This window comes from Ascaphus truei, chromosome 1 (genome assembly GCF_040206685.1).
Source record: "Ascaphus truei isolate aAscTru1 chromosome 1, aAscTru1.hap1, whole genome shotgun sequence".
In the NCBI taxonomy this organism is placed as follows: domain Eukaryota; kingdom Metazoa; phylum Chordata; class Amphibia; order Anura; family Ascaphidae; genus Ascaphus; species Ascaphus truei.
In genome coordinates, this window is record NC_134483.1 from 403,038,087 (window position 1) to 403,059,901 (window position 21,815).

The 21,815-nt window shown below is 43.4% G+C and overlaps 1 protein-coding gene across 3 annotated transcripts in view; it reads right to left on the reverse strand.

Annotated features, from left to right (window-relative positions):
* Nucleotides 1-21,815, reverse strand: part of LOC142502068 (uncharacterized) — a 142,157-nt gene that overhangs the window by 56,216 nt on the left and 64,126 nt on the right. For all 3 annotated transcript variants that reach the window (XM_075612893.1, XM_075612879.1, XM_075612885.1), the window contains 3 exons: nt 18,743-18,786; nt 16,876-16,953; nt 3,217-3,413 (listed from right to left, as the gene is read on the reverse strand). In XM_075612893.1, the coding sequence (XP_075469008.1) occupies nt 3,217-3,413; nt 16,876-16,953; nt 18,743-18,786 (319 nt within the window). The remainder of the gene's footprint in view (nt 1-3,216; nt 3,414-16,875; nt 16,954-18,742; nt 18,787-21,815) is intronic.

Genomic DNA, 21,815 nt, shown 5'->3' on the forward strand with positions numbered 1-21,815 from the left:
GGCCTCTGTAACCGCTGCGCCCCCCCAATAAAGTCTTGTGCCCCCCCAGTTTGCACACTGCTGACATACTGTAAAATCTAAATGTCCTTACCTTGTCAGACATGGAAATATGTATTGCAATACATGTTTTACAGAACTATTTTCAACTCGGAAACAAAATATCAGTAATAAATAGTAGATTCATTGTATGTTGTGAAACCTCTTATGGAACCAACATCGGGGTTCTTCATGGATGGAATCATACCTGTTGGATACAGAGCTTTCCAAACCTCATACATAGTTTATACTTGGAGAAAAAAAACATATGTGGTTTTGAAAGGTATGTACCTTATAACCGTGTCCTCTTAAAGGTATCACAGCCTACAACAACTCTATTTCTCTAGCACCAATACGGCTACTAGACCTCTTAACTGCAGTGACAACTGTGCATAGTAAAATATATATATACATTGGTCCTGTTGTATCATTATAAAAACCCGAGACTTGAATAGCTCTTGAAAGAACAATAATTGCTGTTTATTTGTACAGAACAGCATTATTGATATTAAAATTGATATCCATTGCTGGAGACTTTGACGAGATGAAGACATTGTATTGTATTGTATGTCTTTATTTATATAGCGCCATTAATGTACATAGCGCTTCACAGTAGTAATACATGTGGTAATCGAATAAATAACAGATAATATAAATAACAGATCATGGGAATAAGTGCTTTAGACAAACATAACATTAAGGAAGAGGAGTCCCTGCCCCGAGGAGCTTACAATCTAATTGGTAGGTAGGGAGAACGTACAGAGACAGTAGGAGGGAGTTCTGGTAAGTGCGTCTGCAGGGGGCCAAGCTTTATGTGTCATGTGTTCAGAATATCCACAGTGCTATTCATATGCTTCTTTAAGCAAGTGTGTCTTAAGGTGGGTCCTAAAGGTGGATAGAGAGGGTGCTAGTCGGGTACTGAGGGGAAGGGCATTCCAGAGGTGTGGGGCAGTCAGTGAAAAAGGTTTAAGGCGGGAGAGGGCTTTAGATAAAAAGGGGGTAGAGAGAAGACATCCTTGAGCAGAACGCAAGAGTCGCGGTGGTGCATAGCGAGAAATTAGGGCTGAGATGTAAGGAGGGGCAGAAGAGTGTAAAGCTCTAAAAGTGAGGAGAAGAATGGAGTGTGAGATGCGGGATTTGATTGGAAGTCAGGAGAGGGATTTCAGGAGGGGAGATGCTGAGACAGATCTAGGAAAAAGTAGAGTGATTCTCGCAGCAGCATTTAGGATAGATTGTAGGGGAGACAGGTGAGAGGCAGGAAGGCCGGACAGCAGGAGGTTACAGTAATCAAGACGGGAGAGAATGAGGGCCTGAGTCAGAGTTTTAGCAGTCGAGCAACAGAGGAAAGGGCGTATCTTTGTTATATTGCGGAGGAAAAAGCGACAAGTTTTAGAAATGTTTTGAATGTGAGGGGCGAATGTGAGAGAGGAGTCGAGTGTGACCCCTAGGCAGCGTGCTTGGGCTACTGGGTGGATGATCGTAGTTCCAACAGTAATGTGGAAGGAGGTAGTAGGGCCAGGTTTGGGAGGAAGTATGAGGAGCTCTGTTTTAGCCATGTTGAGTTTAAGGCGACGGAGGGCCATCCAGGATGATATAGCAGAGAGACATTCAGAAACTTTGGTCTGTATAGCAGGTGTAAGGTCAGGTGTTGAAAAGTATATTTGTGTGTCGTCAGCATAGAGGTGATATTTAAACCCAAAATATGTTATTAGGTCACCTAGAGAGAGTGTGTACAGAGAAAAGAGAAGAGGTCCCAGGACAGAGCCCTGGGGTACCCTCACAGAGAGATCAATAGAGGAGGAGGAGGTGTTAGCAGAAGAGACACTGAAAGTACGATGGGAGAGGTAGGATGAGATCCAGGATAGAGCTTTGTTCCGAATACCAAGAGTATGGAGAATGTGAAGGAGAAGAGGGTGGTCCACGGTGTCAAATGCTGCAGAGAGGTCGAGTAATATGAGCAGAGTGTAATGACCTCTGTCTTTGGCAGCATGGAGGTCGTCAGTTATTTTAGTGAGGGCTGTTTCCGTGGAGTGAGCAGTGCGGAAGCCAGATTGTAGAGGGTCTAGGAGAGAAAAGGTGTTGAGAAAATGGAGCAAGCGAGAGAATACAAGACGTTCAAGGAGTTTAGAGGCAAAAGGCAGGAGGGAGACAGGTCGATAGTTAGAAAGACAGATAGGGTCAAGCTTGCTGTTTTTGAGTAATGGTATGACTGTTGCATGTTTGAAGGAGGATGGAAAGGTTCCAGAGCAGAGGGAGGAGTTAAAAATGTGTGTGAGCGTAGGGATTATAGTAGGAGCAAGAGGTTTTAGGAGATGGGAGGGAATGGGGTCAAGAGGGCAAGTGGTAGAGGGAGAAGTGGCGATCAACAGCGACACATCCTCCTCTGAGACAGTGGAAAAAGAGTCAAGGAAGGCAGGAGGAGAGTTAGGAAGAGGTGTAGGATGGGAAGAAGAAACAGAGGGGATGTTCTGACGTATGGATTCCACCTTTTCCTTAAAATAGTCAGCAAAGTCCTGAGCGGAGATGGAGGAAGGAGAGGCAGCTGAGGGTGGTTTGAGTTGAGAGTCAAAGACAGAGAACAGTGGGCGTGGGTTAGACTTGTGCATGTTGATTAGTGCAGAAAAGTAGGCTTGTTTAGCTTGCGAGAGGGCAGAGTTGAAACAGGATAGCATAAATTTGTAGTGAAGGAAGTCTGCGAGAGAAACATCTTCTTTATTTTTTTTATTTGTATTTTATTAGCAAGAGAAAATCTGAACGATTTGTGGTTTATCCTCTCCTGTTGAATTCACATCAGTTACCCAAGAAAAAAAAGTTAATGTCCATTAACGTTCTCTCTCTTGGTAGTGTTTCTTTGTGCTGTGCTAAGTACTGCTTTCCCTTTATGGAGCACTACATTGCTTTAGCAGTGGTATCGCAAGGATAAGTGAATAAGAAGTAACAGCTTCTGTGCAGGGTTAATGAGTAACAGCTTGTCTAAAGTGAGAGCTCCACCAGGTGAAGAAATTATCGTCTGTTGCAGTTATAGTTTATATGACTTCTGAACACATACGTGTTACCGATAAATACATTTATGCGATACCCAGATTGACTGTATTTGTTGTTTAGCATAACATGGTTTAGCCAACGACAAGCCTAATAACAATAAATGCAGTTAAAATATTGTCAACACAAATCACTGACCTTGAATTTCTGTAATGGAAACCTGGGAAAAGTCACAAGACACATCAGGAAGAAGATAATGTTGAGGATCTCCAATTTCATACACTAATTGTTCTGCAACAGTGCCAAAAGAGATAAGGCCTCCAGTTTCACGTGGTTTTGATATGATGAAATTCCCATCTGATGTACATTCCATGATTGGAAAGCCAATATTGTGCCTGTTAATTAAAGCATGAATAAAACGTGTAATTGTCTTTTTTTTACATATAGCTCACAGAATTATACGAAAGTCACACACTACAAACAATAGAAAACACTACATATGCAGTACATGGATTATTAAAACTCCCTACATAAAAATAAACACATAGCATTGTAATCAAATTCCACTATCCATAGTAATAAACTGGAATACTGTACCTTTTGTATTACAGTACTACCATACCACTTCTTGAAACAGTTTCTCAACTTAAAATAGGGTTGGTCCCAGTATTTTGAACCCTGTTTTATCATTGTACCACTTCCTGTTTCTGAGATATAGTTCCCCAAAAAGTCACGTCACAGGATGTATTCAAATGGATGCCAGATATTGCCATAAACCAGAGAAAAACAAATTCTTCAAAACGCAGGTCTCCTCTATGACAGAAGTACATAGAGATCAAAATGCAATTCTCCATTTAATGCGCCAGGCAAGAACAGAGGAGGAACAACCTTTACGTCCAGGATGAAAGGTCCATGTGGGACCTGAAATGTTGTTTCTCCTCTGTTCCTGGCTGTCACATTAAATGAAGAATTGCATTATGAACTTGTGAGTAGAGAAGTACTTTGTATCTCTGCCCTAGAGGAGACCTGCATTTTGAAGAATTTGTTTGTCTATGTTGTGTGGGCTGCACAATCAGGATCCTCCTCGCCTGAAACGATTTCCCCGCACTTTGGAACTGTACATAAACCAGAGAAGGCAAACAAATAGAAAATGCCAATCTTCATCTTTAGTAAGAAAGGTAAAATAAAAAAGATGAATGTAAGAGAAAAAGACTGCATCATATATTATTATTATTATTTGTAAAGCGCAAACATATTCCACAGAGCGGTACAATGGGGGTGCTGAGATTTGTTTATTACATAAACAGTAACATACAAATAAGGACAAACCAGCACAAACTGATACAGAAGGTAATGAGGGCCCAGCTTGCGAGAGCTTACAGTCTAGAGGGAATGAGAGAGAATGTTGGAACAAAAGCTTGCAGGAAAATTAGCTGACAGATTTAGGTGTGTGAGGGGAGGTAGGTGATGCATGTGGAACTTGACATGTAGAGATGCCATGTCTGATTGACTTAATCTTGTCTGTGAAGTGGGTGGCAAGGTCTCTGGCTGTGAGGTTGGAAAAGTGGTGCAGGTGTAATTTGGCAGAGAAAGGACTTAAAGGTGGCAAATAGGTGTTGAGGGTTAGAGGACCGAGTTTGTATGAGGGAAGAGAAATAGGTTTGCTTGGCAAGGGAAAGGTCTGTGTTATAGGACGAGATTATGAATTTACAGGCATACCCCGGTTTAAGGACTCTCACTTTAAGTACACTCGTGAGTAAGGACATATCGCCCAATAGGCAAACGGCAGCTCTCGCATGCGCCTGTCAGCACGTCCTGAACAGCAATACCGGCTCCCTACCTGTACCGAAGCTGTGCGCAAGCGGGGAGACTATAGAGCCTGTTACAAACACCTTATTTACATCAGTTATGCACGTATATGATGATTGCAGTACAGTACATGCATCGATAAGTGGGAAAAAGGGAGTGCTTCACTTTAAGAACATTTTCGCTTTAAATACATGCTCTGGTCCCATTGCGTATGTTAATGTGGGGTATGCCTGTATAGTGGAGGAAGTCTGCTTTAGAGCAGGATTGCCTCCAGTTAGGTTCAGCAGTGCGTGAGCACTTTTGGAGGTAGAGGATAAAGTGTCTGTGCCATGCTTGTGGCTTAGATTGTCGGGGGCCAACGTGTGGTGGCGGGAGCCATTTTGTCTAAGGCTGATGAGAGCGTACCATCGTATAGAGAGGTTGCTTGGTCAGAGCAGGAAAGGGTAGAGCTGGGCGAGAGCAGAGGTTGTAAAGATGTAGAAAATTGGAGAGGGTCTAGAGCATGTAGGTTTCTGTATGTGTGTGTGAAGTAAAGTAGGTGTAGTGGAGTGTGGCTAAAGGTTAGGAGATGGTCAGAGAGGTAAATGTGTGTTTGAGGAGTTGGGGACTGAGCAGAAGCAGGAGAAAAACAAGAAAAGGGAGTGTCCATAGTTACTTTATTCATAGACTGTTAAGTAATAAAAACAAGACTTTGGAACAAATTTGAAAACAATTGAAATAGTGACTAAAGTTTAAAAAAAATAAAGGGCATAATTCAAAATTTACATTTTGCTTCTAAACGTACTCCTTTAAAAAACATACCAAATTCACCAATTGAAGTTATTGATGTACTTTGGGTCAGCTAGTTTGGAAAACGTAATTGAAGTCCTAAAAATATATTTTTTTTTATTCAGTCATGGTCAATGGTCTAGTTCCAGTCCAAACCCGTTAGAGCACATTTTCATCAGTCTCTGATCACTGACTACTGAATACTTTGCAAAGCCTATACTAAAAAGCAAAGCTTTTTATTAGAGATTACTGCCTTGGGACTCCTAGTAAATTCCCGCAATTGGTCTGCAGCCCTGCAGCGATTGCACTGCTTCAGCCTGTTTTAGAGACTTTTAAAGTATACTCTGTACCAATCAACCTGCAGGAGAAAGACTTTGATCAGAATAGACCACAGGGCAAAGTTGAAGCGCTGCAAACTATATCCAAAACTGAACAAATCGTAAATCACCATTACTAAGCAGCCCAAGAAAATGTGAGAAACGGTTTAATTTATTCATTGTTTTGACCCTAAACAGAACTTCATCCAGGTTTTGGTGATGAAACACAGAATAAATTACACATTTTCACACTATCACAAGGTGCAATGGCAGACTGAAATGGAAACACTAAAATAATGTTTTATTCTGCCTCCAGTCTTTAAAAACAAACCATTGTCTGTTCTGTGCTGAGAAAAGTGTACAATAATTGTTCTCATCTGTATGTCTAGTATGAATGCCATTCATTAAACTAAGCTCATAAAGCTAGAGAAAGAGTCTGTGGATTGGTGCTTTACGTAAGCACAAGGCTGTTTCTCACCAGACTGACCAGAGGATTATACTATATTAGCTTGCTCTCTTAAAGGACCGCTTGTTGATTTTAAAATGCTTATACAAGTCTGTCAAATCCTTTAATATAATCGTAAAAGAAAGTAGAGGCGGTTCTCACTGAGTATTAACTATACTGGCCAAAATTATTACATTAGAAATACTGTAGTACAAATAAAAAAAAATTATTATGGGGATTGTAAATAGAGACTGAATTTACAAGTGTGCATTCATTATTTGCAACACACTTCCTTTGTGCTTTTTCACAAAGATTTCCACAGCATAGCTTCTATGTCGCCTAAAAGTGTTATATGTACCATGGAAAACATTACAATAGTGTGCTACCATTCTATCTCTGCAATGGCACATTGTCCTGTGGTGGGTCTGTGACATTGGACCTCAAAAGGCCAATGAAAGAGAATATCCAATTATATCTAGTAGTAGTAATTTTGCTACCACAGTGCAAAGCTGCCAACTTGTGCTTAATGCTATAGAAGGGTGTTTTTTACTGCTTGAGATATTTTGGTAAAATATTTGCTTATTAAGGTCCTTATATGTGAACTAGAATCAACGGTGTGCTTACGTGTGTGTGTGTGTGTGTGTGTGTGTGTGTGTGTGTGTGTGTGTGTGTGTGTGTGTGTGTGTGTAGATAGAACTTACAGAAACCTGAATAATGTACCTCACAACTTGTGCTGGCGTGTAAGGGCTGTTATATACAGCAGGCGGCCGTGCGTTCCTATGCGAACGCGCGTGCACGTGCCGCATGCTTTTCCTGTATTTAGTGCCGGGAGCTGCAGGTAATGTATATATGCGTGTGTATATGTGTGTGAATGGGTTGTGTGAGTGAAAGGAAGTGCTAGATAAGATTTTTTAAAGAAAAAAAAAAACTTTAATAAATATTTTTTTTTTTACTTCTGCAATCATTGACACACACACACACACACACACACACACACACACACACACACACACACACACACACACACACACACACACACACACACACACACACACACACACACACACACACACACTCACACACACACACACACACACACACACACACACACACACACACACACACACACACACACACGCGCGCACACGCGCACGCACGCACGCACACACACACACATACATTTGAGCGCAGGCAGCGGTACGAAAAGATTAATTTCCTCATCTTCGCCGCTGTCTGTCGGCTCCCCTCTCCCTGCCGTGCGCGCGCGGCCCTTGTATAGAAAGGCTGACTAACGTCAGCCAACTAAAAATCCACGCGCGCGCATAGCGCAGCACGCGCCGTTCCTAAGAGTTGCTCTGATAAGATTCTTTTTCTCTGAACAGTGGGTATTAACCTTTTCTTTTTTACTTCATCCACATTTGTCAAATGCAACTTTACTTCATTCATGCAACACTTCTTCCTGTAAAATATACAAATGTTTGACTTTGTTCCATTAGATTAGATAGCAGAACCTATTCCATTATAACTCAGAATACCACAGTGTTTCCATAGGGTTCAACTACAGTGGGGTGAGGAATATCATAACAAATCATACTAGAGGGAACATTAAAGTCTGTAATATCTGTATATTTTGTAATATACTTGGCCGAGACTCAAGACATTTCTGTATACCTGTAGCCATGGCTGGGCCAGCTAACTTTCTGCCTTCCCTGTCACGTAAGTTCTAGTAAGATCCAGACAGTGACAGGCTATCCTGTGGGGTTTTCCCCCTCCTGCAGCCTCTGTGAGTGGCAGAAGTGGATATGACCTATGAGTCTGCATGTGTCCAATAAGGATGTCTATGCTGTGCCCTCCCCTTTTACACCAAAGAGGAGGTGTCCTAAATTATAGAGATGAACCCAGCCCTCACAGGGTGGGGTTCAGGCATTCCCTCTTCTTCTTCAAGGATGAGGATGTAAGCCAAGTCTCTTCCCGGCTGGGAGAAGGAGAAATACCCTATGAGAGTAGGATACCAGTAGATAGATCAGCTGGGTCTCAATGGTCATTCAGGGAATCCTCCTTGTCATAGCAATCAGCTACCTCCAGTGTGCCTTCCCAGAGGGACACTAGTGTTACCAGTGCCAGTATGGAATGTCAGTCAGAGGAACCCCTTAAGTGGTGTGATCTTATGTTTCAGGGATATGCTGCCAGAATGGACAGGACCGGCTACTGCTGGTGAATGGTCCAGTTAGAGATCACTGGTGGGAGCCAGGTAACCTAACGCCTGAAGAAATAGCTGAAGCCCTCCGCAAGAGGTTGAAGGTGGGGAACCTAAGTTTTGGGTGTTACCTGGACAAGTAGCTGTCCAGAAAATATTAAGATTTTGTAGAGCTGATAGGGCCATAATCCATCGGTACCGTCAGTCTCACGGATATACATTCCCATATGTGCCAGAGGCAATAATGGATGAGATAGAAAATCACTGACATGAGTGGCTCAGGGAGGCCGTATTAGAATATCTGAAAGCCAAGACCTCAGAGCATATCTTTAATACTGATTCCACTATACGCTGTGTGATGGGAGAATGGTTAGTGGGTACTAGCATCTGTAAAGACAGGGTGGAAACCAGGCCTGGTCCTCCAAAGGTGTACCACATTTGGATCAAGTTATACAATGGACGGGTTGTACAGAACCCAAATATTATAAATAGGGATGTTAGTCTTCTTCAAGTTGAAAGAGTATTATTCTTATCATCGCTGAAATCAGTGGATGATCCAGGGTAGTTTTCTATGTACTGTATTTGGTTATGACTATATCTGATTTAACCTGTGTTTTGTTTTGCAGATTCCAGGTTACTTGATGGTACCTAAATTGGATCTCAGTGAGGTCATGGGATTTTTCACCTAAGGGGAGAGTGTAGCCATGGCTGTGCCAGCTAACTTTCTGCCTTACCTGTCATGTAAGTTCTAGTAAGATCCAGACAGAGACAGGCTATCCTGTGGGTTTCCCCCCCCTCTTGCAGCCTCTGTGAGTGGCAGAAGTTGAGATGACCTGGGAGTCTGCATGTGTCCAATAAGGATTCAAATCCTGTGCCCTCCCCTTTTGCACTAAAGAGGAGGTGTCCTAAATTATAGAGTGGAACCCAGCCCTCCCAGGGTGAGGTTCAGGCATTCCCTCTTCCCCTTCAAGGGATGAGAATGCAAGCCTAGTCTCCTCCCGGCTGGGAGGAAGACATGTGCTCAGTCCCTCATGGGCTGGGTGCATTCCACTTCTCTAGTGAGGCCTCATCATTACCAGCAGGCCTGTACCATCCAGGAGCCTGAAAGCTATCCTGACAACTGATTGCAATCACTGTAATAACATCATGCAGTGACTGCTGAATAAAGACCATCCCTTTTTATATATCTGGCTGAGTCGCAATCTATCGGACAGATGTATGGGGATAAAAGACTGTCATGGTGGAGATTGCCTTAATTTCTACTGGAGCCCACTATGACTAGAGGCGCTGGAACCAAGAAAGAACATCTACGATCACCGTGAGCCGGTCCTGTTTCCCCACTACACCGCAGAACACTCAGTATCTCCTGAGCACCATACAGGACTGTAGCTAGGGTAAATCTCCCAGAGGGGGGGAGGGGAGGAGAAAGCAACGCTACATACCATAACACCCTGATTTAGAATGACAAACTTGGATATCTTTCACTAAAGCTGAAGAGCCTATCAACACCACTGGCATGGTAAGGTGAATTAGGTCCTTACAAGTTCTTATAATTATGTATGTATGTATTGCATGGCATGGCATGAATACATGTACTGTATGCATACCTTTATTTATATAGTGCCATCCAGGTACCTAGCGCTTTACAATACATGTTGCATAATATTATAACACAATGGGACTAAGCGCTTCAGACAAAAAAAATAGGCAAAGGAGTCCCTGCCCAAAGAGCTTGCAATCTAAGTTGACTTCACAAGTATTTTACTGCCCAGCTCTCCCAATGTGTGTGTGAAATAGCCTCAGTAATGCCATGAAAATGAATCACTTGTTTACTAACTCCCAGAATTTTATTTCCTCATTCCATGGAAGATAAAGCAATATCCTGCATACCCGTACCCCTCCAAATGAAGAGAGTTTGGCCAAGGTAATCCCTGCTGTAACTGTTTTAAAGGGAACACTCCAGCTACAATTGCCTCATTACTGGAACCGACCTAATTATACAAATGTTGAATGAACCAATCGTATGCTGCAAAAAAGATATATATTTCAAGGGCGATTACAAAGGAGGCGTGTTGTAAACCAGAAGGAGAGAAAAGAACTAAAGAACATGAAACAATGTTCATAGTTAAATACTTAATAGGGAGACAGTGAGTAATATTTTAGGATACATTTAACTAGTATTGCGTTGTTTCTATTTTCGAGAATGGAAACTCTTTGCAAAAATGACGGTGCCAGGCCAGTCATTAACAGGATATGCTGCAGACCATTTCTAAGCCTCTGATTGACATCTAAACAAGCGGGACAATGTCTGCGTTTCTTAACCAGTGGCAAGTTTAAAGGCTGGCACAGCATAAAACAAGGGAATTATAAAGCTTACACAATTTGTACCAGCCCTGTGCCCAAAGCAGTACGAGCATGGGATTACCATTCCGACTTCATTAATTCTAATAAGGCAGACAATGTGCTGCCCTTACATTCTTAACAGGATGTTCCGCCATGAATTAAATGGCCCATTTTAGCCCATCCAATGCTTCAGGGAAATAATTTGAATGGATTTGCAGTGTATTTGAGGCCACTTCATATATGTTCCTGATTAAAAAAGGGAGCAAAAACACATGGATATATAACCCCTCCAGGGTGGTAATGTCTATATAGAGTTGCACAACTTTTTAAGAGGTCAAATAACTTACTAATAAACATATTATAAATTATAAAAAGCTATAAATACACTTTTGTGCAACTAAAAACACATATGCTACATTTGCCTGACTAAGGAAGGAGACATGGTCTATATGTTTCACCTCGGTCTCTCAATGCTATGCACAAGCTAACGAACATATTAGTCACAGAAATTACTCAGACACTGAAAACAGATGGGCCAATTTCATGAAAAATGCTGCTTCCATTAACACATTATTTCACACCAATGCGTGTGGCAAAGTATGAAAGTATCGAACAATTACATTTTCTTTACAAAAAAATTATAATAATGACAGAGTTGTTAAGCTGGATCTTCATTAACTAGCACACCATTTGCTCAGGATCAAGGTTTTGGATTTGTGTTAGCTCAGTATAGAAGCACTTTGTTTAGCATTCTGCCCATTACAAATATTACTATGTGGGTAAAACTAGAGATCTTAATTATAGATTACAGGCTCTAAATTAGAAACGCACATCACAAGAGAAAAAAAGATACTAAACAATCTCCAGAACATGCTAAGAAAACCAAAGAAATATTAAGAGCAGAAGCTCTAAGAAACAGGCTAGTCATCATATCTATAACCCAGGGATTTTTTTTCCCCAGGGGGAACACAGTTCCTGTACCTTTTTTCATAGACCACGTGGTAACGTTTATAACATTATTGTGCTAATCTAAACAAACTATTTTTGATATATTTAATAAAACAATTAGAATGTAATCATTATTTACAAAAAATAATAACATTGATAGATTTGAAACGATTTTGAAATGGGAAAAATAGTATATAATATTGCGCATGTCCAAAATAATTCCCCCCCCCCCCCCCGACACCCCCCTCCCTACCCGGTCCCATCAGAGCTCCCTCAACGTTTTTTTGTAGAAAAAAATAAATAAATCACTGTCTATAACCATATCTATATTTGTTTTACTAGTTATTGGTAATGGTCCAATTTGAAAATACCTGCTGCGTGGATATTGTCTTGTTTTTTTATTTGCCTCCCTTCCTCTTTCACATAGACTTTGCGATGGTGGGACACTCCCAATTCCTGGAGTGCTGCCACAGGTGCTTAGCAGAAAATACATGCAGGCATAGATGAAAGAACTAGTGGCAACTCACATGGACTTCCCAATAAAGTAAATAAACTTTATCAAAAGGATCAACATTTTGGTCCTTCACTTGGACCTTTTTCATGAGTTGTCGTTTCTTATTTAATTTATTCCTCTCTTTCATAGTAGATGAAGGTGTAAATACTACAAACTCAGCTGTAAACCCATGGCCGGTCAAAATTCCCTAATATTGTATTTTTCGTCAGGCCCCAGAAACTCCCTATCCTTCCCAAATATCTTCCTCTGCAAACTCAATGATCATTTTGTGATGTTATCCCTATTTCCAAAAGCCACGAATGACCATCCTTGTATGAATGAGTGAGTTCGTATATAAATACATGTTAAAAGGCATCCAATAACTATACTGTTTTTCAGTAGAACCAGTCTTACGGGCTGTGTCTGTTTTGCAATTGTTTCTTATTAGCAGGGGTAATGAAATTGACAAGACTTTCAACTGCGAAAGGGTCAATTTCTGGGTCACAGAGGACTCAACTGACCAGTCCCTGTCTATCACCTGCATTCCTTAAATCACTTATTCCACTGTGCATACCAAAACACAACAGTATTAACATTATTTATTGCATCCTGTTAAGATAGCAGCTTTATTTCAAGGTGTGGTGTTACTTGGTGAAGGCTCAAACAATAGGTCTTGAGGCTTAATGTGAACCACAAGTACTGTATGTGACGTTTCTGGCTGAGAATGTAAAACTGTGTAACAAAAGAACTTCTTGTTCCAGCTTTAGCCATTTCATTCTCTGTCAGAGCTACATTTGTGCTGAATTGGTGTCACATGAGTGAGGCAAGAAATCAGTCAAGCACACCTTTGGTGTCATATCAGTGATATCATGCACCACTCCCTTTACACTGAGTGTACTATAGATAAGAGGATGTGTGCAGACTTAAATACTTGTCAATATATTTAAGAACCGCAAGAGGAATATTTGGTTTTTAAACAAAATGTTTGTTCAGGAAAACTCTTAACAGATGGTATCATCACAATGAGTTTGCTACAGTTTAAAACAGGGCTGCACAACATACGGCCCGCGGGCCGCAAACGGCCCGCCGGGGCACGCCGTGCGGCCCGCGACGGCCCCCCTTCAACTTCCCTCCTCTCCTTCCCTGTTAAACCCTCGCGGCCGCATGCTGTCTGTGCCCTCTAGGAGCGCGCACCAGCAAACGCGTGCGCTTCCTCTAATCCCCCTAACCCCTCTTCCCGGCTCCAGCAGGGGAACGCGCTCCACCAGTCCCGCGACCCGGAACTTTGGGGTCTGTTACTAGAGCGCGCTTCCCCCTGCTTCACCTCGCCACCAATTTTAAATAAGTTTTAGTTGCCACCATCACCGCCGCCATCCACCACCACCTCCTCTCCTCTCCTCTCCTCCTGTTGCCACCGCCGCCGCCAATGACTCTGTTGCCGCCGACGCCACCTCTGCTACCGCCGCCAACATCATCTGGTATGCGTGGGGGGGCTGTCATTCATTCATGCTGGATGCTGACTTTGGGGGGGGGGGGAGATATGCTGGGTGCTGACTTGGGGGGGGGGGATGCTGACTTGGGGGGGAGATGCTGACTTGGGGGGGGGATGCTGACTTGGGGGGGGATGCTGACTTGGGGGGGGATGCTGACTTGGGGGGGGGGATGCTGACTTGGGGGGGATGCTGACTTGGGGGGGGATGCTGACATGGAATGGGCTGGGGGGCTGCCGATATGGGTGGGAGAGTGATGGGAGGTGCAGGGGGGGAGAGTGATGGGAGGTGCAGGGGGGGAGAGTGATGGGAGGTGCAGGGGGGGAGAGTGATGGGAGGTGCAGGGGGGGAGAGTGATGGGAGGTGCAGGGGGGGAGTGATGGGAGGTGCAGGGGGGAGAGTGATGGGAGGTGCAGGGGGGGGGGGAGTGATGGGAGGTGCAGGGGGGGGGGAGAGTGATGGGAGGTGCAGGGGGAGAGAGTGATGGGAGGTGCAGGAGGGGGAGAGTGATGGGAGGTGCAGGGGGGGAGAGTGATGGGATGTGCAGGGGGGGGAGAGTGATGGGAGGTGCAGAGGGAGAGTGATGGGAGGTGCAGGGGGGAGAGTGATGGGAGGTGCAGGGGGGGGGGAGAGTGATGGGAGGTGCAGGGGGGGAGAGTGATGGGAGGTGCAGGGGGGGGATGATGATGATTTTACCCGTGCGGCCCAATTTTTTTTTCCTTGGAGCAGTTCGGCCCTCCGCACTTTACGAGTTGTGCAGGCCTGGTTTAAAAAGTGCCAAATGTTTGAGATCACTGGGAAAGTATTCATACCTTCGGCATGCACAAGCCCAAACAATACATAATCATTTATACATAGTTTTATACTTTGGACTGCATTTTTGCCTATTACTTTATGTCTTTTCTGAAGACATATACTGTAGTTAAGTGAATTCTATACTGCACCTATGCAATAAGTTATTATACTACATTGAACAGAGTATTCTGTTCTATTGTGGGTATTCTTTTGAAGTCAGGACTTAAACTGCACATACCGGTATATATTTTTTTGTAGCATATATTTTCAGTAGATAACAAATTTACTCTAGACAATAGAATACCGTGATCTAGAATTTTCTATATACAGTATTTGTAGTTTTTTTCCCCATGCATTAAGAAGGAAGCTTCACTTAAGCACTTTTCCAAACCAAGGGAATTATGATTTGATGAGTGAATTCTTTGTGCATTGGCTGTGGTACAAGCAATACTGTAAAACAGGTGTACTATTTAAAGAAAAAAAAAAAAATGTTTATATATACATACATAAGCACCCCCAAACTTCCTCTATTCACCTCCTCTCTCTACTCCTCCTCCTTGCTGCTGGGGATATCTCTCCTAATCCTCGGCCCAGCCGTATACACACCTGCTCTCACCCACGTCTCCCTGCCACCTCTTTCCCTGCTAATGGTATTAAGCCATCTAATTTAATACCGTCCAACCTTAAAACTCACATCACAAAAAAGCATCCCAATAGCCGGAAGTCACGGCTACTGTCCCACTCAGTCGCTCCTACCAACAATTGTGGCCAAGCACTGCCATCCACTGCACTTATTCCCTCACCTGCTGTCTCGAAGTCTCCCAACATACCACAGATTGTAAACTCTCCGGGGCAGGGATTCCCTTTCCTAATGTCTGACTTTTCTGCACATATTGTATCATAATTCCCTGTACTGTATTGTCTTTGTGAATCACCGAGTACGCTATCGGCGCTATATAAAGATATACATACATACCAGTACAATTAAAATCAAGAAGATAACATCTTTACTTAGAAACCAGCTAATAAATCAAGTAATTTCCACCAAACCACAACAAAAATGTTATGAACTGAATGTTATATCAGACGGAGAAACACGTCACCATTAGGAGGAGCTTGTAAGGGAACTTGAACCTAGTTTTACTCCAAATCCTCAGGCTGTTGTCACTAAGACATTGGGCCATATTTGCTGTGTGAATGGGCTGTCAAGTGTATTAAGCTCATACGAAGAGTCGCCAGAGATCAAAACTGAGGGGGAAAGAGGCAGCATACACGAGTAAGAACAAAAGGTATATTGTGAATAAACAAATACAGAATCCGGTTGGGTCATTGCTACAGGCAAGATAAAAAGACGGGCAGAAGTACTCTGATTTCTGGTGGAGACCCGGACTCTCGTGCTGCTAAACTGGGGTACCTCCAGACATACGTGGACACCACAATACTGCTCTATGGTGCCTTAGTACCACCCCACTCTGGGTATGGAAAGAAACATTCAATATGCACTGTATTATATGGACTATACTACTGCCCATGTCCTCAGTATGAATAATGCACTGTTGTTATATGCCTGTTCCTTCTGTGTTCCAGAACTCTTATTATAATTATTATTTCTATTTTTCATTTTTTTGGGCATATAATTAAGAGTAGATGCCCACTGGGACAATCTGCAAATGATAAAAGCTGGGTATGATATGTACCTGATTATAAACCACTGCAGTGTCTTTTTCACCTCAGTTTTGATCTATGGTGAATCTTGGTATGACTTGATAGTGGCTTTTATTAGAGGTGTTCTGTTTGACCACCCATATCAGGTGCATCACGGTGCCATAATCCAGGGGTGCACAAACTGGGGGGTGCAAGATTTTTAAGGGGGGGCACGGTTGTTGCAGAGGCCCCTGTAATACTTCACATACCTTGTCTCCAGTGACGCGTCGCCATGACAACGCGACGTCACGAGACCCTGCGGTGTCATTTGACACTGGAGACATGGTAAGGAGGGGGGCACACAGACAGGGGGGCACAAGGGAAAAAGATTGTGCACCCCTGCCATAAGCTACGGTATGATTTAAAACACTTGTTAATTGGTTGAATAACATTTTGGACCTCAGTAGGTGGACAGTTATTTACATATAGCATTAGGTCCAGAATTGACATTATAACGTCAGTTTTTGCTGCTGGAGGAACACTGCATTGCGGGCTCCTCCGACAGAAAAGAGGAGAATTCAATGTTTGTTAGGTTTCTGGTCACTTACCAGTCGGGTACTAGATTCCAGTCTGTGAATATCCCACCTGTACACTGAGCGCCACATTCTATCAGATGACCTGCAAGACTATAACAGGACATGAAATGGTGTGTTAGGTGGACATGTTTGCATTACTTTCCTCCTACGCCACGGCAATACAGGCATACCCCGGTTTAAGGACACTCACTTTAAGTACACTCACGAGTAAGTACATATCACCCAATAGGCAAACGCCAGCTCACGCATGCGCCTGTCAGCACGTCCTGAACAGCAATGCCGGCTCCCTACCTGTACCGAAGCTGTGCGCAAGCAGGGAGACTATAGAGACTGTTACAAATGCATTATTTACATCAGTTATGCACAAATATGACGATCGCAGTACAGTACATGCATCGATAAGTGGGAAAAAGGTAGTGCTTCACTTTAAGTACATTTTCGCTTTACATACATGCTCCGGTCCCATTGTGTATGTTAATGCGGGGTATGCCTGTATTATTCCATTCAGTCCACTCTATTGAAGAAGATCGAAACTTTGTGCACTTCCACAAATATATCAAATATCGGGACTTCGCATTCAATTTTTTTTAAATGTCAACTTTCACAAAAAAACCAGCAAGCTCTATTATTTCATTAAGTGATTAAAATATATGTTTCCTACAGTATGAAGTCAAATGTGCTTACTTTACAGGGAATGCAAATAGGACCAAGTCAGAGCAGTGTACTGCATTACACTATCTCACGTTGGCTTGATTTTAAGTAACCTTCACTAATATGTCTCAGCCTTTAAAAATATCTGTGATTCGTGGTTTTTAACAATTTATATTCTGTAGCACCGATATATTCTCTAAGGCCGTGTCCATGGTTAGTGCGTACTCGCACAAGCGTTCGCTCAGCGTCATGCACTCCTGAAGCAGGAGAGATTTTTGTCCTGTACTGTAGGTAGACGCGACAAAGAGGCGTGTCAGGGGCGTGATGTCACGGATCTGGTTCGCACTCATTGGGTGAACCGCTCACGTGACCCAGCCATCACAAGACAAAGACAAAAACTTTGTCTCGTGAAAAAACAGCCGCGCCGACGCTCACGTGCGCCCGCACTGTGGACGTGAGCATAGACCTCAATGTGCTTGATCGCGCCGCACATCGCGCTTAGCATGGATGCGGCCTAAGAGAGAATATAAAGCAAAGAAGTGAGAAGCTTGGATCCAAATTAAAGCAGCAATCCACATTACTCCATTTTTCTTATCATATTTTTAAAATTCAGTTGACAGATCAAAAAAGATTAGGTAAGTTAAAGATCGAACCAAACTTATACTATTTAAATTAAGTGTGGTAAAAAAATATCAGCCATAACCTACAGCACCCGGCAGGCTGCCTTGTTTTGGTTCCTAGTTTTCCTTTTATTTTCATATCACTAAATAAACATTTTAGGCATTTTGCTGCTTTTATTTGAGACATGTTCACGATTACAGTGTTTACGTTATTTAGGCACTAACATAGAATCCCATGGGAATATTTTGATGTGTCTGCATTATTCAATGTATTGCTATGCACCCTGATACTATTATGGGCAATGACACAGGTCACATCTGTACACATACATACATGGATATCTCTCGGCTCTTCAAGCTGATTTGCAATGCAAAAAGGCCTTGGACAAAAATAATGAACTTTTATTAACACTTTCAAATAAATGTTTTTAACATTATGGATGGTACTGTAAATAGAGATGATTGAGTATTGAGTAAAAACAAAACACTACAGTAGTTCCCTTAATTTCTCCAACGATTAGTATAATCGAGGTTAAGTGTAATTACAGTAGTTGATGAAAATATACTAGGCACCTGATAAATCGGGAACAAATGCTCAAGATATTTACCTGCCAGCAGCAAGTAAGTCAAACTCATTTCTCTTCCAACCAAACTATAAGAAATAAAAAGGAAAGGTTAGTTGACTTATTCAGTGCTGACATAATAAATCAACTGCAATGAAGACATTCGTGTCTCTAATTTGGGTAGCGAGTCTTGTTGTAGCATCCAAGTAATAAGCAAGTCTTTATATATACTGTACACATATTAAAGTAATAAAGGGGGACAGTTTTTCAGGTTCGACGTGAACAATACAATGTTTATTTGGATGTCCGAGTCCAACTCCGGAACAAATTTGAATCAATGTGAAATAAGAAGAAAACCCCAAGAAAGGCTAATTGGATAATTATTTTTATAAACTACGCAAACTTTTGGTCTGGCAAACGGAAAATTCGCAAACGTATGCACAAAAGTTCATATTTATAAAAAATAAATAAATAAAAAAAAAGAATCCAGCTTATTTTGATTTCTTTCCATAATTTTTTACAAATCCAATTGGAGTATGTTTGTATGTTTGTATATTTGTGTGTGCATGTGTGTGTAGCTGGAAGGAATACTGTATGTCAAGAAGAATTAGCTTTCTGGGAATGTCATCTTTGAGTTACAGCAAAATCATACTATAAATCACTTACAGTGCATTTAATTGAACTGTATTTCTTCATGCAATGGCTTCAATTAGACTGTTCCCATCTTAGGGTGCTTTGCATAAGCTAATCTTGTTTTCTACTGCATAAGAAAATGTAATTGAAAACATGGTTAATTGATTGCTAGCTGAGCATTCAATATTCCCTTCATGACCTAACTGAACTTGCATATCCAACCATGACTATGAAGGGGAAGATGCTTTTGTCCTGGCCAACTTGTTGACACACATCCAGCATTGTAAACTAACCCAGCATATCAACCCTAACTTAACCATTTCACTACTCAAGCGCCCGCCACACATCACACACCTCTCTGGCAGCAAAAGGATTAAACAAATGGTGGCATATATGGCTACATTATGGTCAGCTTGTCATATCCATGAAATATTCCTTAACTGTCTTCTTCCCTCACAAATCAATAATAAGGGAGAAGGTGCAGTGTAGTGATTTCAGTTTTTAGGACTTGATTTAACACTTAGGGCCCTATTTTATATGATTGTCAAGCAACTTCTCCATATCATAGGATGCTCTGAACGCCATTAATTTGCAACTATAAGCTATTTGGCCTTATAGATGTGCACCACCAAGCTCCTTTCTTTACCTTGAGGTATCCAGTTTTAATGGAAAATGGTACATCATTTCAATTTGACCTTTCCTAAAAGCATTTATGGAAGTCTACGATGTATAAAGAAGGCTACTCTTGCATTCACTACATTTAAATTACTACACTCACACTGAAGTCAGCAAACCAATGGAGCATTAGTACTTTGAATGATGTAGCTTTTTGGAAAAATACTGGCATTTAGCACTGCTATATGGTAGTCAGTGTAAATGCCAAATGTATGTATATGTATATATATATATATATATATATACAGTGTTCGACAATTAATGATAACTACTCGCCCGTCGCGAGTGGATTTCGGCCGCTGGCGAGCCGTGCTGCAGCTCTAAGAATTCCCCTGCTCGTGCCAATTTTTTTTTTTTTTTTTAAAGAAATAATCCCCCTCCCTGATTGGTGTGACGGGAGGAAGAGGGCCGGCTGGCAGCTCTGGGTCAGCCCCAACCCCCCCTGCCCCCTATCCCCGCTTGCTGCTCGGGGCGGTAGGCTGGGGGGGTCCCGCGGCTGCTGCCCAGGCGCTTCCCCTCCGTCCCACGCTCTGGTAATGGGAGCGGGGAAGCAGACTGGCATCAGCCTGCGCATGCGCACGCGAGGGGGCTGGGGGGTCCCGAGGCTGGCAGTTCTTCCGTCACCATGGCCGCAGCCTGCGCATGCGGGGGGGGGGCGGTAGGTATTCTGGGGGGGGTCCCGCGGCTGCTGCTGCCCAGGCGCTTCCCCTCCGTCCCACGCTCTGGTAATGGGAGCGGGGAAGCAGGCTGGCAGCGCTGGCTGCAGCATGCGTACGCGAACACAGGGGCAGTCCCGAGGCTGGCAGCTCTCCCGTCGCCATGGCTGCACCATGCGCACGCACACGCGGGGCACGTTCCTCCGGCCACGTTCCTCATGGAGAGGTTTGTCTGTCCTCCCGCCTGGCTGCCCGACCCCCGCGCATTGCGGCTCGACCTCCCGCCTGCTTGCCGGGTTGCCCGACGCCCCCGATTGGCTGCCGATCCCCCCCCACCTGGCTGCCCGACCCTCAGCTGGCATGTGGAGGACAAGGCCTGCATGAACAGGTGGGCCACCTCCCTTCCAATCAATACCGTGTGTGTGTCTGTGTGTCTGTGTGTGTCTGTGTGTGTGTGTGTGTCTCTGTGTATGTCGTTGTGTGTGTGTGTGTGTGTGTGTCTGTGTCTGTGTCTGTGTGTCTGTGTGTGTGTGTGTGTGTGTCTCTGTGTATGTGTGTGTCTGTGTGTGTATGTGTGTCTGTGTGTCTGTGTATGTGTGTGTCTGTGTGTGTGTCTATATCTCTGTGTGTCTATGTGTGTGTGTGTGTATGTGTGTCTGTGTCTGTGTGTGTGAGTGTCTCTGTCTGTGTGTGTGAGTGTCTCTGTCTGTGTGTGAGTGTCTCTGTCTGTGTGGAGTGTCTCTGCCTGTCTCTCGCCCTCTCTCGCCCCTCTCTCTCTCGCCCTGTCACCCTCACCCTCTCTCTTACCCTGTCACCCTCACCCTCTCTTACCCTGTCACCCTCATCCTGTCACCCTCACCCTCTCTCTTACCCTGTCACCCTCACCTCTCTCTCTCACCCTCTCACCCTGTCGCCCTCTCTCTCTCTCACCCTGTCGCCCTCTCTCTCTCACCCTGTCACCCTCTCTCTCTCTCTCTCTCTCTCTCTCTCTCACCCTGTCGCCCTCTCTCTCTCACCCTATCTCTCTCGCTCACCCTGTCGCCCTCTCTCTCTCTCACCCTGTCGCCCTCTCTCTCTCTCACCCTGTCGCGCTCTCTCTCACCCTGTCGCCCTCTCTCTCTCACCCTGTCGCCCTCTCTCTCACCCTGTCGCGC